We start from the raw sequence: 15,730 nt of genomic DNA, 5'->3' as shown, positions 1-15,730 counted from the left end.
AAACACACTATGCAATGTTACCTTTCTATAAATATGAATCATAACCCTTTTATAACTTTTTTATTAGACACATTCTGAATTTTGATATTTCATTTTAATCCTTCATCAAATCATAATATTATTTTAAGTATTTCATAACAGTTTTTCATGATAATCATTTTATTATCCATAAACCTAATATTAATATATGATTTTATAATTTTAAGTTAGCATATAATATTCTTGACACGTTTAGATTCAATAGTCCGTGGAATGACTGTTAACTTCATCGAATTCAAATCTGTGATTTGAGAGGTGATTAGTGCTTATGTACTACTGTCAGAAAAACCAAAATACAGGAAGGTTGCTTTATTTTTCAAGAAAAAATTAAAAAAACATGTTTAGTATTTTTCTTTGATTTATTTTTCCCAATATATAAAATAAATGTTTACGTTTATACAACTAAAATTATAATAAATAACTATTTTTATTATTTAAATTATATTATAACTAAAACCTATAATAAAATAAATTTTTAATATATAATTTGTTTTAAATTTATGGTAAATAGAATACGCTGTGATATAATATTATTTTAACAAATAGTTAATTTTAAATAAACATTGGAATTCAATTTGAAGTAAAGATAAAAATTGTACAATAGTTAAAAATATTTATTTCTAAAAAAATATATTTGAAAATAACAAAATATTCATAATAATATTTTTTTCCCTTATTTAAAAATCATTCCTTTCTACATACTTACTGATAATTACTTATAAAATTAGTTTCTTTTAAGATGATAATTCAGATTTATAATACTAGAGAATATTAGAAAAAAAATTATTTTTCATGAACATAATTCATATGATAATATAATTCGATTAAGGGGTAAGTAAAATTTAAATAAAATAAAGATGAAACCTAAATAATAAATAAACAATTCAACATAAAATTCAGCATTGGTAGAAGAGAAATTAATAAATGAGATAGTTTTATTTATAAATTTAATCAATATTTTGAAAATTATAGAAATATTTATAATATTACAATATATTCAATAAATATATTAAAGAGTATGTTTCAATAAATTTTATTAAATCTTTTTATTATTAAACAACCTATGTCTACGTCTATTTGAATTTGAGTCATATTTACATATTATAACTAATATTTTTAGTTTTATATTATAATTATTATATAAATTAAGTATCATTCAAATGATAGTTTATATTAATCTTATAAATATAACTTATAACTTGTATTTCTTAAAAAAAATTCACTTAATAATTTATCATATTTCATAAAAAAATTTAAATTATTTTATTAATTTAAGCATAAAAAATTATTTGTTAGTAATATTATAACTTTTTTTTAAGACATTTTTTTCATGATTTTTGAAAGTGCTACGTAAATTGACGCATTATAAATATGTATAATTTTTTGTTATTATATTTTTACGAATATATATATATATATATATATATATATATATATATATATATATATATATATATATATATATATATATATAAAATAAATGAAACTATTAGTATTAATAGAGTAGTGTTACGTGTGGACGCGTGTTTGCGTGAGGATAAAAGTTACTGAATTTGTATTCGTTCGATAACATGATCTAGCATATCATGAATTCAACGTAATCCAAATATCAATAATAAAGTGTATGGGTTCAAACCAATTTCTTATATATATTTTTAATCTTATGATTTTTAAGAATTATTAATTTTTTTAATTTAAATGCAAATATATTTAACCTTTGATAAATTCAAAATTTTCAGTTATTAAAGAAACCATTAAAATTTTGAAAAACAAGATGAAAAGATAAAATATTAAACAAAAAAAAAAACCTTAATAATGAAATCTTACTACCGCGGGAATAATTTTGTAACGAATTATAAAATGAGGTGCAGAACAAGTTTGAAAACGTAGAGATCGGTTTCAACCCCTTTTTTTTCTATCCCCTAATCGCAAAGATTGAACTAGAATTGAATAATCTTGTGGCTAAACACTTTCTCATATTGTACTCACAAAGAAGACACACGACAAATTTATTTGACTTTGTTGAGATTTTGAGAGATACAAAAACATAAACAGGGATTCAAAACAACCCTTTTCAGTTACATACCCATATATATATAAGATCACGTATTTAGATTCTGATTCCAACCGCAACTGCTCCACCTATAAGAAATTTTATAATCTATCTCTTTCACTTTCACTCTCTCTCTCTCTCTCTCTCTGAGCTGTGCTTTGTTTTGTTAGAGTATGATCTCTCACTTTTTCCTGTTTTTGGTTTCATCTGTCTTTGATTTAGGAACATGATAATACACACCTATGTATTATTTCCATGCATAGAAAGCGAGAAATATATGGCATAGTATGCATCTGGTTAATGGGTTTTCCGTGAAAAGATCATTGCTTAGAAAATGTAAAGATTTTTATGCGAGCAGTGTCATTGGCGAGGGTGTATCTGCGGCTTCTATTGTGTCAATGAGTAATTTCTATGATGTTTTATGTCACTGGGGTGTGCAGAAGGAATTTCGCTTTAGTGGTGCATGTCAAGTGGGTGCAATAAACAAATGGAAGCCATGATTATTGTGCTATATATCACCTTGACTACAGTTTTTTTTCTGGCTTGTTGCAGAGGTTGATACAAGAGAAGAAACTAAGGCAGCCATGGAGAACAGTGAGCTTCTAAGGCCTACTGAGGTGCTTTATTTGTTTTTATTACTTTAGTTTCAGAAACAATAAATATGCATTATTTCTTCACTTAAATTCTTTGCCATTAACAGGGAAAATTTGCTGCAATAGTAGTCTGTTGGCTTCTTGGCAATGGGTGCCTTTTCTCATGGAACAGTATGCTGACTATAGAAGATTACTATATTTACTTGTTTCCGGTAATTCATATATGTTGTATTTTTCTTTTCATCTGGTTGCTCATTCATTCCTGTGGTTAACCAGGGACTTCACCAAATTGAACTACTTCAAATTTCAATTTTTTCTGTCAAACATTGGTTTATGGATAAAGTTGTAGCCTGCAAAAAGTTTAGGAATTGGCTTAAGAACCCTGAAGCTTTCAGAACATGAATTTTGATAAGAAAGAATAGATGACAGAGCTTTACATCAGTTTATGTTGTTACCTTTGATACTCAGCCATGCACTTTAGATAAGATGATCAATGAATTTCTAGTCACTTTTTAGTCTTTTTCATCATATACAGAAGCTATACTAGTAACTTAAGATCACATCACTAAACTTTCTGATCAATAAATTTCAGTGGCTATAACTTTTTTCATTTGTCTTGGTGATGTGATCGCAGTTTGTTTCTTGTTTTTTGCTGTTCTTAATTGTTCTTGTTATAATCTATATATACCTGGATTGCTTTGGAGTATTTTTTACTTTATTTTCTGTTCTGTTTGTGCAGAAATACCACCCCTCTAGAGTGCTTACTCTTGTATATCAGCCATTTGCGGTTGGAACACTAGCAATACTGGCTTACAAAGAGGACAGAATCAATACAAGGATAAGAAACCTATTTGGATATACTCTTTTCTTCATAAGCACTTTGGCAGTGTTGCTTGTAAAGTCTCATTCACTTGTTTGTAATCTTTGATTCCTTGACAATGTGGTTTTGACTTTTGCTTTTTACTTTTCCATTAATCTGCCATAGTTGGATTTAGTAACATCTGGTAAAGGAGGACTTGGAACTTTTGTTGGTGTATGCATAGTTAGTGGTGCATTTGGAATAGCAGATGCTCACACGCAAGGTGGAATGGTGGGAGAGCTATCTTACATGCTTCCAGAATTCATTCAGGTTTGCTTTAGCCATGGAATTACTATGAAATTTTGAAAATTTCCTTCAAAATATGCATTTCTTTTTCTCTTCTTATATGGTTTTATTGCTGTAGTCTTTCCTTGCTGGTGCAGCAGCATCTGGTGCACTAACATCTGCTTTGAGGTTGATTACAAAAGCTGCATTTGAGAATTCTAAGAATGGTCTTCACAAAGGAGCCAGTAAGTTCAACTCTGCATAGCTTAAGACATTTGATAATGAAGATATATTCGTGAATCATGGCTATGTACAGTAGCAATGCCAATTTCTTCAAATGCCTAAAGAAATTGTGATGATTGTTCAATATTTTAATTTGATGTCATTTAACTTTATACTATAAATATTGTTTCAGCACATGACTCTTCCAATATTGATCACTTGTCATTGTACTTGCCTGCAGTTTTGTTCTTTTCCATATCAACATTCTTTGAGCTTCTGTGTATTCTTCTATATGCATTTGTGTTTCCTAAATTACCAATTGTGAAGTACTACCGTTCAAAAGTAGCATCTGAAGGATCAAACACTGTTTCATCTGACCTTGCTGAAGATGGCATCAAGACCCCAAGAGTACTGTTTCTTTTCTTTTCAATGTTCAAATCACGATATGTTCCTAATCATTCAAGCTTCAGTTTACAATGAAAGTACTTTTTTTCAGGTCAATGAAGAGGGCAAACTATTAGAGCGCAAGGGGACAAAGCAACTGTTATTAGAAAACATTGATTATGCAATTGATTTGTTTCTAATATACGCACTTACACTATCAATTTTCCCCGGATTCTTATCAGAAGATACCAGATCACACAGCTTAGGAACATGGTATTTTCATTAACAACATAACTTCTTTACTTCATTTATATTTGTATCTTTTTAGAAATAGAATCTTCCATCGATTTTCCTGTTCCTTTATGACCAGACACAACATGATCAAGATTACTGTTATTTGACACAGAAATTACTCAGTGATGTTATAGCTCGTTTTACCGTTGAGAATTCAAGTGTGAGTCTAAATTCACTTTTAAGTAAAAAAAAAAATATTATAAGGTGGTGTCAATGTAAATTGAGTTTATGTCTTATTGTTGTTATATTTTCACATCGATCATCTCTTGAGAGACCTGTTAATGGTATTAGAAAGTAAGAAAATTAAACACCATATAAAGATAAAGACCTATTATCCACACATTTGACTGTATTTAACTCTTCATGAATTGAAAAACTTAATATGTGTCGGTGGTGTCAATCTCTTACGTGCAGACTGAGTTTATCTGCTGTTATATTTTTTCATCAATCTTCTCTTGAAAGACCTGTTAATGGTACTAGAAAGTAAGAAAATTAAACACCATAGATAAAGACCTATTGTCCAGACATATAATTTTTCATGAATGGAAAAGCTTAATATGTATCATGTAAAGATTGGTGGAGACCATAGTTACATGATGGTTGAATGAACTGTCTAATAATATTTCATGTGATTTTAAGTCCTTCGATATTTGGAATTGTTTCAGGTATGCTCTTGTGTTAATTGCTATGTACAATGTGTGTGATCTGATTGGAAGATACATTCCACTGTTGAAAAGCCTGAAGTTGGAGTCCCGAAAAATGCTCACCATAGTCATCGTTAGTCGCCTTTTGTTTGTGCCAGCATTTTATTTTACTGCAAAGTATGGTACACAGGGCTGGATGATAATGCTGACATCCCTTTTGGGGTTAACCAATGGTTACCTCACTGTTTGCGTTCTCACTTCAGCACCCAAAGGTTATATGGTAGGTTTGTTAAACAGCCACAACTTTTCATGGTTTTCTAAATTCATATTCGGATTGATTAATGTTGTGCATTATTTTTGTTATGTTTGTAGGGACCAGAACAAAATGCTTTGGGAAACGTGTTGGTGTTGTTTCTTCTTGGAGGTATTTTTGCAGGTGTAACACTTGACTGGTTGTGGTTAATTGGGAAAGGGTGGTGAAATCTTAACCTAAAGCCAAACTAGATAAATGACAGATTTCAGATTCTCTGTTGATTTTTGAGGTGTTGTTTCAAAATGTATTGATTTTAATATGTTAAATATGTTTTTAATACATTTTAAAATATTAAAAGTATATAGTTTAAAGGTACATAAGATGAACAATATCAAAGGATCAGTAGAGAATTTAAATATTAGGCTTCATTATTAAAAAAACATATGGTTTGTTTAGAGTACTTCTCTATACCTCTCTTGAACGAGTAAGAGAGTATTTCAGTGCCAATTATTTGTGAATTCAATCCTTATATCTCAAATTGGGTTTCGGCCCCTTTTAGCCCAGGACGTCATCAATCGTGTGTTTCTTCCTGCACCTCCATAGTTTCTCTCTGAACCTCCAGATGCAAGTGAAAAGATCATTTTGCCCTTATTTTCTTCCCATCATCTCCTCCTTCCTCCATGCACACCTCTCTCTTTCTCCTTTCTTCTTCCTCCAACGCTGTTCATCTCTCTCAAACGGCAACTCCAGCGTCAAATTATACAATTTTAAATATATTTTTTATTTTATATTTTAAATTATACATTTTGAAACTCAAAACAAAAAAAAATTATGGTCCATCAATTGCGTCTCATTTTCAAATAATAGATCGAGCCTATTACTTCCCACACTTCTACAATTACTAACGGTACTCTCATAATATTTGGAAAACGATTCAAATACCCTTCATCACTGCACCACACCAATCTATCAGTGCTACCATCACACAACTGCTGTAGAGAAAGAAGACAGAGAACGATGTAGAGGAAGAAGATAGCAAATCCAGAAAAACAAAAACAACACCTCGTTTTGACAAGTTTCTTACGGAACATATTTCATCTGTCGTGAAAAACTCTTTCAAGAACAAATTTCATGTATAAAAATATTCGGAAAGCATTTTATAAGTTTTGGAGAGTTTTTCTTTTTCAAAAAATCTCAAAACACTTTTCATGCATTTCAGAATATCCATTTCGAAAATTACATTTCGTTTTGAAAATTTTATTTTAGAAATTGTATTCTAAAAATGTTGTGTCAAAAGTTCTAAAATACTTTTCGGAAAAGTTTTTGAAATACATAATTTTGGGTACCATTTTCCGGAAGATAAAATAGTCATTTTGACAATTTGAGATAGTGTAAAGAAATTATGGAGATAGTGTAAAGAAATTATGGAGGTACAGGGAGTAAAAGCCATAGGTCAATCTAATAAAAAGTTTACATTATTTATTTTATAAAATTAATCAAAGGATATAAATATTTTGATAATTTAGTTTAAAATTTATTTAAATATTAATTTATATTGCTATTAGAGAAATTAAATTTATAAAATAAACTAGCAATAATAATAAATCTATCTTTATTTCTTTTAAGAACAGTAAAATTTTACAAATAAATTATAAAATAATTAAACGTAATTTTTAATCGTTTAAAAATTACAAGTTTACATGTTAAACGGGATGAATCATAACCACTCGTCATATTGGATTGTTTTTCAATTTATAAGCTAATTTTTTCTTGATTAAAAATTAAGTTAATTTATGATTGTTGTTTTTGTTGATGTTTTATATTGCCTAATTTGCATCAAGTGCAATGGATATTATAAAACAAGAGTCTTATCTATAGAAATTTGTTTACACATTCTAGTCACTCAAAAATCTGATTTACAATAAAATAGGGCTTTAGGAAACTATAATTAACAAGCAAAATAAAAATGGATTGAGATTTAAATGAATTGAAAATGATAAAATGTCTTGAAATTGAATTTCATTAATCCTCTTTTACTGTGTTATTATTGATATAACATATTTTAAGACCATTCTTCTTCAGTGTTTAGTCCTTGGTTATTTTTTAATTAATTCTAAGTTTAGAATCTAAGGATTTCAAATACAATATGATTCCTCAGTTCCTATTGAATGAATCCTTATCTTATGTGCAAGATTTTTAAATCAGCTAAAACATTTAAATCTATTCTTAACATTCAAAAAGCAAAAAATGGTTTGATTGGATTTTAGATTTAAGATTAGTTTCCTATTCAATCTAAATCAATGAAAAAAAAATATGAGTGATCACTTCATCCCATTAATCAAACTAAAAAATTATTTTTTTAAATAAGAACTAAATATACAAAAATTAGTGGTACAAGCAATAATTAAATTCATTAAAAATACTCTAGTCTTTACCACACTTGTTTTTCAAAATTATGGGAACTAAATTATCTTAATTTATATAACAAAATTATAGAGAATTAAACAATATTAGATAAATCATAATTATTTTATTTTTTGGGTGAACTTATTTAATTTGTATAATTTGATAATAAGTAAAGATTAAATCTAACCTGGAAAAGCTAATTGCAAAAAGGCTAGAAGAAGATTGATACAATTCATAGTGGTCATTTATGTGATTTTTTCTGGACTATATTTACACGAATATCACACTTTTTATTTTAGTTTAGAATTTGATTTTTAGAGAACAGATTGACCTTCACTTTTGGTAATGGTGGCCAAAATATTAGTTACAATTAGGTTTACAGGAAATCGAATTCTGAATTACTTTTTATTTTATTTTTATTTTGAATTTTATTAAAATAAAGGAGAAAGAAAAATAAAGAAGTTGTATATTTTGTAATGAGAAGATATGTATTTATATGTTTGAATTTTGTTAAATTATACTTTTGAAATAATTTTTTTTATTTTCATTTATTAAAAATGGGAGATGGAAATAAAAATTAAGAAATGATATGTTTAATAATTTGCCTTTATTAATTTTGTAATATATTTTTTTTGAATTATTTATAATATGATTTTGTGAAATAATATGTTTATAAAATTATATATATATATATATATATATATATATAAATTGTTTTAATTTCGTTCATGTTTTATAATTTTTTTTAATTTGAGATATTGTAAAAGTGAAATTGAAATTTATAACTTAATACAAAATTTATTTATTCAATTCAATCAATTATATATAACAGAGTTGACATAAAAGAAAATGGAATTAAACAAAAACAAATTACAATAATAATTGTCTAAATCTTATACCACCATTTGAATCAACATAACTACAAGGTTTCATATCTTTCTATTGTCGTGAGGTGTTGGTAGATGTATATATATTGTTTAGACGAACAATTCAATATATTTCTAAGTATGGGAACGATACACAAGTGAATTTATAGGTTGAATTTGTTTTTTCACCGGTTGATTATATGTGTTATATCATTATCTGATTTGATTTAAACTCTGACATGAATGAGTTTGTTATTAACTATTCTTGTAAGAGGAAGATAGTCCATTTCAGTTACTATTTTGCAGTCCCCATAATGTATTATATTTTTCTCTCATGATAGCCTTCTAATGCTATAAGAATTAATGCAATTTTTTTTAAATACTTATACAATTTTTCTTTACTAATTTTTATTCACAAGTCCTAATTTTTAATAAATCAAAGTCAGTGTAATCATTTCAAAACTATAATTTAAATAAATTAAAAACTATACAAAATTACGAAAAACATTTAAAAAAAAATTCACATATTAATAAATATTTTCTCATTACAAAAACATATAACTCTTTTATTTTTATAAATTCAAAATAAAAATAAAAATAAAAAGTAATTCAGAATTCGGTTTCATTAAAATCAAATTTTAATTAGTATTTTGTCTATCATTATCAAAAATGAAATCTGAAAACCAAATTCTAAACTAAAATTAAAATGTGTTATATGTGTAAATATGTACATAGTATACTATATAAGTAAAATTAAGGAGAAAAAATAATCTCATTTATATATTTACACTAATTAATTTATTAATAATTTTATAGGTTTTTTTGGTATAATAAATAAGACAATTCTTTGAAACCACAAGCAAATATTACAGATGATGCACATTCATTCTTCCTTCCAACAAAGGCTCCATTATATGTTCTTAAATAAACTACACATGTTTTTTTTTTTCAGAAATAAACAAATAAAGAGTTCATAATACTCTTATAAACTTTTATAATTGAACAATGTACAACTGTCGCTTGTGCCTTGATCGAATACTGGCTGCCCTAAGTTGTAGAAGCACTCCTACTACCCAAAAATGACAGACATTCCACCTCATTATCATCGGTACTATTTTTTCTATTACTATCCTTAATTTAATTAAACTCAAATAACGCATTTGAACCCGTGAATAGTTAATCATTCATTTTAAATATTGCTTTGAAAATTGGAAACTCGAATTTCAATTCATCACTGAACTTTCGTTGAAAACCGTAAACTAGTCTGTATTTTCCCATCTAAATAGCTGATTCATTAGGCATTTCTTAATTTACCTAATAGACCAACATACCCATATCACAGGGAGCTGTTTGTTTCCCCTCAACCCAAGCTCCGATTTAGGACTATGATTAATTAATTAAGTACCAACTTAATTAATGAAGTATTTTTCAATAATAATGTATTGGTCCAATTTCGAATAAGAAATATTCTATGTATTTGATTTTTTGAAGATTAGAAATGGGGAGATGGAGAAATGAAAAACCTCTTCTTTTTCTATGTAAGTTAGTGACACACCAGCAGACATGTACACATACATGTGAATGAACTCTGAAATTTACAGCGACAAAACCCTTCACTCCACTCCACTCCACTGCCTTCAAACAAACGACCCCGTTTGTGCATGTTTTTGTCCACTACCTCACCTTCACGTGACAGTGAGAGAGAAGAACAGAAGAGACACTAACCCAAACTATTCAACCCTTGTGGACCCTTCTACACAAAACATGAAAATAACAGACCCACCAGGGCCAAAACCGTCACCATAAACTTCGACGGCCGCGATGCGCCTTTTCCACTCTCGAACTGAAGCGAATCAACTGCCAGTGGCATGTTCTCTTGATCGGGACTGCATTTTGACTCATGCGGATGCGCGCTGTACATCATCGCGCGCAACACCGCCGAAACGGTGGGTATGTATGCCGTTTTGTTCTTTGCAAGCAGCCAAGTTAACCCCATCAGTTGACAGTCCCGGTTGAACATTTTCTTCACCCTCTCGCTTCCTCCACTACCCTTTGTCTCGTTCTTGTACCCTTTCACCTTCAAACATAAAATAAAAAATTACAAAACCACGTTAAATTTTCACTATAACTATTCATTCTACACCAATCGACATCTTCCACAGTAAAACACATTCCGGACAAGCAAAAAACGGTTCAACAATGTAGCAAAAGTAAACCCAAAAAAGGACCAAGGAAAAGGAAAAGTTTCTAATAATCAGTAGACGCACATGGGAAGTCATGTTCGCAGGTCAACCTGGTCGGCAAAAAATCGAGACTATTTTTTTCCTCTTCACTTTTTTGTGTGGATATCTCACCGCTTCGTCCAACATTTGTGTCCAACCAAAATAAATAGCTCATGCAAAATTTAATCTAAGGAATTCATAAATTTTAATCAACCTTAAATTTAAATTTTAAGATACCAAGTGATGTGGGAGTAAAATTTCCGAAAGGTGCAATTTTCGGTCATGGAAATATATTGGATATCTCACATTGATGAGTAAAGAGTGAAAACAGTGTATGCAAGTGAAGAAAAATCTAGAGATAAAGTAATGATGATTTGAGATACCTTTTGTAGGGCGCCGAGGCATCTGGTGCAGCCGGCGTAAGAGGAGTTGCGACAATTGTTTTCTAAGTTGCGAACGGCGGCGGTAGGGGTGGCGTTTTTGTGGGAGAGAGAAACGTTGAACGCTGCGTTGCAAGTTAAGGATGTTATTTGGTGTAGTCTGATGCCGCAGAAGCAGAGGATGGCGTCGCAGGTGGCGTTGGGTTGGGGGATTCGGATATTGCGAGTGAGAAGCGAGTCTTGGAGGGAGTTAACGCATTTCTGGGAGTCATCGGGCATCATGGGGAGGTCGCCGGAGGCCGGCGGCGGCGCACCAGAGACCTCGAGGGCAGAGCGGGCGTGTGCAGCGAAGAGCCACGCGGCCAGGACGGGGCAGCAGCGGCTCCGGTCGAGGTCCTTGCCGCACGCGTCCTTCACTCCGCCGAAGAGCTCATTGGAGAGGTCAAGCCGGCAGGTCTGCGTCTGGGTCTGAACCGGGAATGCGGGAACCGTGTTGGAGGAGGGGTATTGGCCCGGTTCGAGAGGCTGGTTCGGGTTACTAACCGGTTCGGACAGTAGACTGGCATGAGAAAAAGGTTGTCGTTGTAGTAGGAAGAGCGAGATGAAAAAAGCAAGGCACGCGAGACTGAGGGAGAATGATTGCATTTTTTAGAGGTTGTTGTTTTGCTCTGTTTGGGATTCGAGGAAAATAAAATTTTGAAGAAAAGGGTCGAAGATGGGGATGGGTTGAAAAATGAAAAGGGAAAACAGGGGCGTGGGTTTGGTTGAAAAATTATAGGGGAGATTGAAGGGACAATGCCAGTGGAGTTGGTCTTGGTTATATTATATGGTAGGAAAAAAGATATATAGAAAAAACCCACTTTTTTGTCAAAATATCACAACTCTATATGGTATTTGGTCTGAGATTGGTAGACCCATGATTTGATTGGGGCGTGTTTGCTAAAATAACAGTGCATGCTATGCTGATAAGGAGAAAAGATGAAGAGGTGCTAAGACCGAGGGAAGGGATTGTTTGGGTAAAGGTTTGTAATATTTTCTTAGCTTGCTTTCGCTCACTACTTTCTGCTTTTCAGAGAACCCGGAGATTGGTGTTTATAGTTTGATAATAGTGTGCTTTCCATGTGATGATTAGAATTTTCTTTTTTGCAAATTTTAATTCATGTCTTTAAAGATCCTATTAAGAGAAAATTAAATTAAACGTAATCAAGTTAAGTAATTGTTTATAGCAAATATTTGAATATTCGGTTTTCCCAATCCACATGATAAAAAGTAGGCATCTGTTAGTCAGAAATCAGTCTTGATTCATGCGTGCTGACTGCTCGAAGTTCTAATTTTGAAATTTGGATAAAAATTTAAATTGAAAAACAGCTTTTCTTTTTCCTGTTTCTGGATAATGGAAGGTGATTCGATTTCATGAGAAAACCAAAGAACAACGGGATCTTCTTCAGAAATGGAGCGAGATTCGTTTCAGGGCACAGGCACACTAGGTAGGAGGAATCACCTTCACAATTATATACAACTTTTAGTATAGATAAAAAACAATTTTATTTATTAATATCTTTTAATATATTTATATGTAACTGTTTAAATATTATTATTAAAAAACAGAAAAGGTTGTCCGAATATTTGGCCCTTTGTGCTGTCCTTTTCATTTTATCAGTTTATTATCTCTCTTCTCTCTTTGTCCTTTCTTCTTCTGTTATATTTTTGTTTTTGCTAGGAACGGGGAAAAAGCTTTTGGTGCGCTTGCAGTGCTGGACCCTTGGTTTTCCCACTCAAACATTTTTTAACACCAATAAATAAATAAATATGCTACAAATTGAATCATCAAACACTTATCATTAGCAGATATAACACTCTAATAACTTAACTAAATTCATGTGTGTGATGAAATTTGAACATGCGAAGTGTGAATACCTGACTTCTGGTACACATCAGTTTGTTTTTCCTTATATATTCATGCGTGACAGCCAACTAACACCATTTTCTTTGCGTGCATTGTTTTTCTAAAGATAACATTATTTAAACACACGAAGCTCCTCAAGCTCTAATCTGGACAAGCACAACTCTTGCATTTCACATGGGAATGCCAAACCCCATTGCAACTTTTGCTACTTTCTCTTGTTTGCCATTACAAAATTGATTTATATTCATATTCATATATGCAGAACAAATACAATGAGCCAACTTTATATGTATGTATCCGTTTCCCTGAATATTCTGATACGCAAGAAGACAAAGTAAGGCATAGTGTGAAGTAGGTTGGAGTTGAGGAGAGAGTAAAAACTAGAGAGGTGGGCCAAGACGGGAAAACGAAACAAGAGTGAGAGAGAGAGAGAGATAGGAGCAAAGCAATGCATGCATTATTAGTTTAAAGGACAAACACAAAGTGTCAACCAAAAGAAAATTGTTCCCGTAAAAAGTACTAGCTTTGGGAAAAGCCTTGAACCACTTTTCCTGCCTCCAATAATCTCATAGCTTTGTTTCTCGGGTAGGGTCTCCAAATTCAAATCATGCCCGTGGACGATCATGCTTTTTGTTGGGTGTTACATACATTACTTGTATAATAATATCCTATGCATACACATATTATTACTAGTCAATAAAAAGAATGCATTATATACATCGAATTAGCTTCCAAAAGGAGAATGAAAATGGTTGGTAATTGAGCCCAAAAGTTTATCCCAAAAGGTGTAATCATGGTGTTCGTGTTGTTCATGTTGCCCATTACAAATGGAGCTTCTCGGGTCCATGTATATCATCTTCCAATTCATCAAAACAATGGATTTTCTTTCTTTTTTCTTGAGCACAATCTTGCGTAAGCGTAATGAATATTCATGCATGAATAATATTGCCTTTTACTCTTACTCATCACTCACACGCTCGTGCACGTGCAAAAAAGCCTCCTCCTATTGTGTTTTTCTCATGATATGAACCTCAAACTCAATCAAGTTTTATTAGCAACTAGCAACTAGCTACTAGGGTAAAGAGTAAAAGCTGGTCAGTGCAATATTGTAACCCTTTTGCCCATCACCACCACAAAGCTAATGGAACTTTACATGTTTGTGGTTGTAAGGAGTTCGTGTTGTATGATTGAAAAAACATGTTGTGTCTTTTGATCATTGATGTCATTGGTTTAATGAAGAGCTGTTCCAAAATTAGTGAAATGATTAGCTACTAATTAATGAGGATCGGGTCAAAATCAAAATCTTGTGTTGGGAAACACTTTCAAAATGGTTGTGCAAATCCACCTGTGTACCACTTTGAAGTCTTTAACTTTAAACAAAGTAATAATGACTTTATGATTTGGTGTAACTCAAAGGATCAGAGCACACACTTGTAGGTCTCTCTCTCGTCCTCTTTCTCTTTAATTTAGCTTTCCCAGATTCAAATAAGATTAATATACGTAACAAAGTAAACTTAATTTTTTTTTTTTGGGAAATTTCAAAGGGAAAAAGGAAACCATATATATAGCAATACAGTGATAGCACAGGAATTAATTACGAAAATGAAGAAGAATGATGGTAGAAAAATAATATAGGCACATATATAAGTTTAACATAGAAGATTGGGTTTTGCTTTTTGCTTTATGGCATTCCTAAAATGCTTGATAACCTTTATAAAATGCTTGATAACCTTTGGTCTTAAGGATATTTTTATTTGATGAGTATTTTAATTTATCTTTTCGTAAACATCATATTCCTATTCCATTTCATTACCTCAGCCACGATAGAGTGCAGTGACAGGTGACAAGAATGCCTATTTTCCCATTGTCACCTTCTCTGTATTATAGTCATATACCATCAATCCCTCATATCATAACCAATAATTTCATAAATAAAAAAGTAGGTTTAATACCCAATTTTGTCCCCAGTTTGGTTCGGAAATCTCAATTTAGTCCCTTTTTATAAAACTGATTGTAATGGATCCTTACTTGTAATTATGTGAGTCAAATTAGTCCCTTCCGTTAAATATAGACAAACGGAGTTAATTGGTTGATGATGTGGCAGTAGTTACTGGTTAGGTGTCTAACACGTAATTATGTGAGTGCTTACGTGGTATTAGGGCAACAGATTTTAAAATTGAATTTTAATTAAAAATTGGGTTTATCTACAACACCATCTCCCTAATCTCTCGCCTCCCTCAGCAAAGAGAACACTGTTGAGTCCGAGTCTTGTTTCTCCTTCTTCCCCATCATTTTCCATCGTCTTTTTTCTTCCATATCACAGGATTAGGGTTTTCAAAAACCCTTTCTTCTTCTCTTCGACGTCACTCCTACAACGGGGAAGA

At 31.1% G+C, this 15,730-nt stretch overlaps 2 protein-coding genes across 3 annotated transcripts; one reads left to right on the top strand and one right to left on the bottom strand.

Moving 5' to 3' along the window:
• The first annotated feature begins 1,948 nt into the window (after positions 1-1,948).
• On the top strand, positions 1,949-5,915 carry LOC108340077 (equilibrative nucleotide transporter 3). Of its 2 annotated transcripts, none has more exons than XM_017577304.2 (10): positions 1,949-2,263; positions 2,645-2,709; positions 2,793-2,897; positions 3,425-3,580; positions 3,671-3,814; positions 3,909-4,014; positions 4,233-4,399; positions 4,488-4,648; positions 5,335-5,593; positions 5,686-5,915. In XM_017577304.2, exons 2-10 carry the CDS (start codon positions 2,677-2,679, stop codon positions 5,791-5,793), a joined length of 1,239 nt encoding a protein of 412 aa, XP_017432793.1. In that variant the 5' UTR covers positions 1,949-2,263; positions 2,645-2,676; the 3' UTR covers positions 5,794-5,915. The 2 variants fall into 2 exon arrangements, with proteins under 2 accessions (XP_017432793.1, XP_052733784.1); XM_052877824.1 differs by lacking the exon at positions 1,949-2,263 and adding an exon at positions 2,323-2,562.
• Positions 5,916-10,346: 4,431 nt separating this feature from the next.
• On the bottom strand, positions 10,347-12,499 carry LOC108339590 (uncharacterized GPI-anchored protein At4g28100). The gene is made up of 2 exons (XM_017576743.2): positions 11,444-12,499; positions 10,347-10,915 (listed from the first exon to the last, which is right to left on the bottom strand). Exons 1-2 carry the CDS (start codon positions 12,083-12,085, stop codon positions 10,592-10,594), a joined length of 966 nt encoding a protein of 321 aa, XP_017432232.1. The 5' UTR covers positions 12,086-12,499; the 3' UTR covers positions 10,347-10,591.
• Positions 12,500-15,730: the final 3,231 nt, after the last annotated feature.

This window comes from Vigna angularis, chromosome 5 (genome assembly GCF_016808095.1).
Source record: "Vigna angularis cultivar LongXiaoDou No.4 chromosome 5, ASM1680809v1, whole genome shotgun sequence".
Classification (NCBI taxonomy): domain Eukaryota; kingdom Viridiplantae; phylum Streptophyta; class Magnoliopsida; order Fabales; family Fabaceae; genus Vigna; species Vigna angularis.
This window is presented reverse-complemented; position numbering and strand designations above follow the sequence as displayed.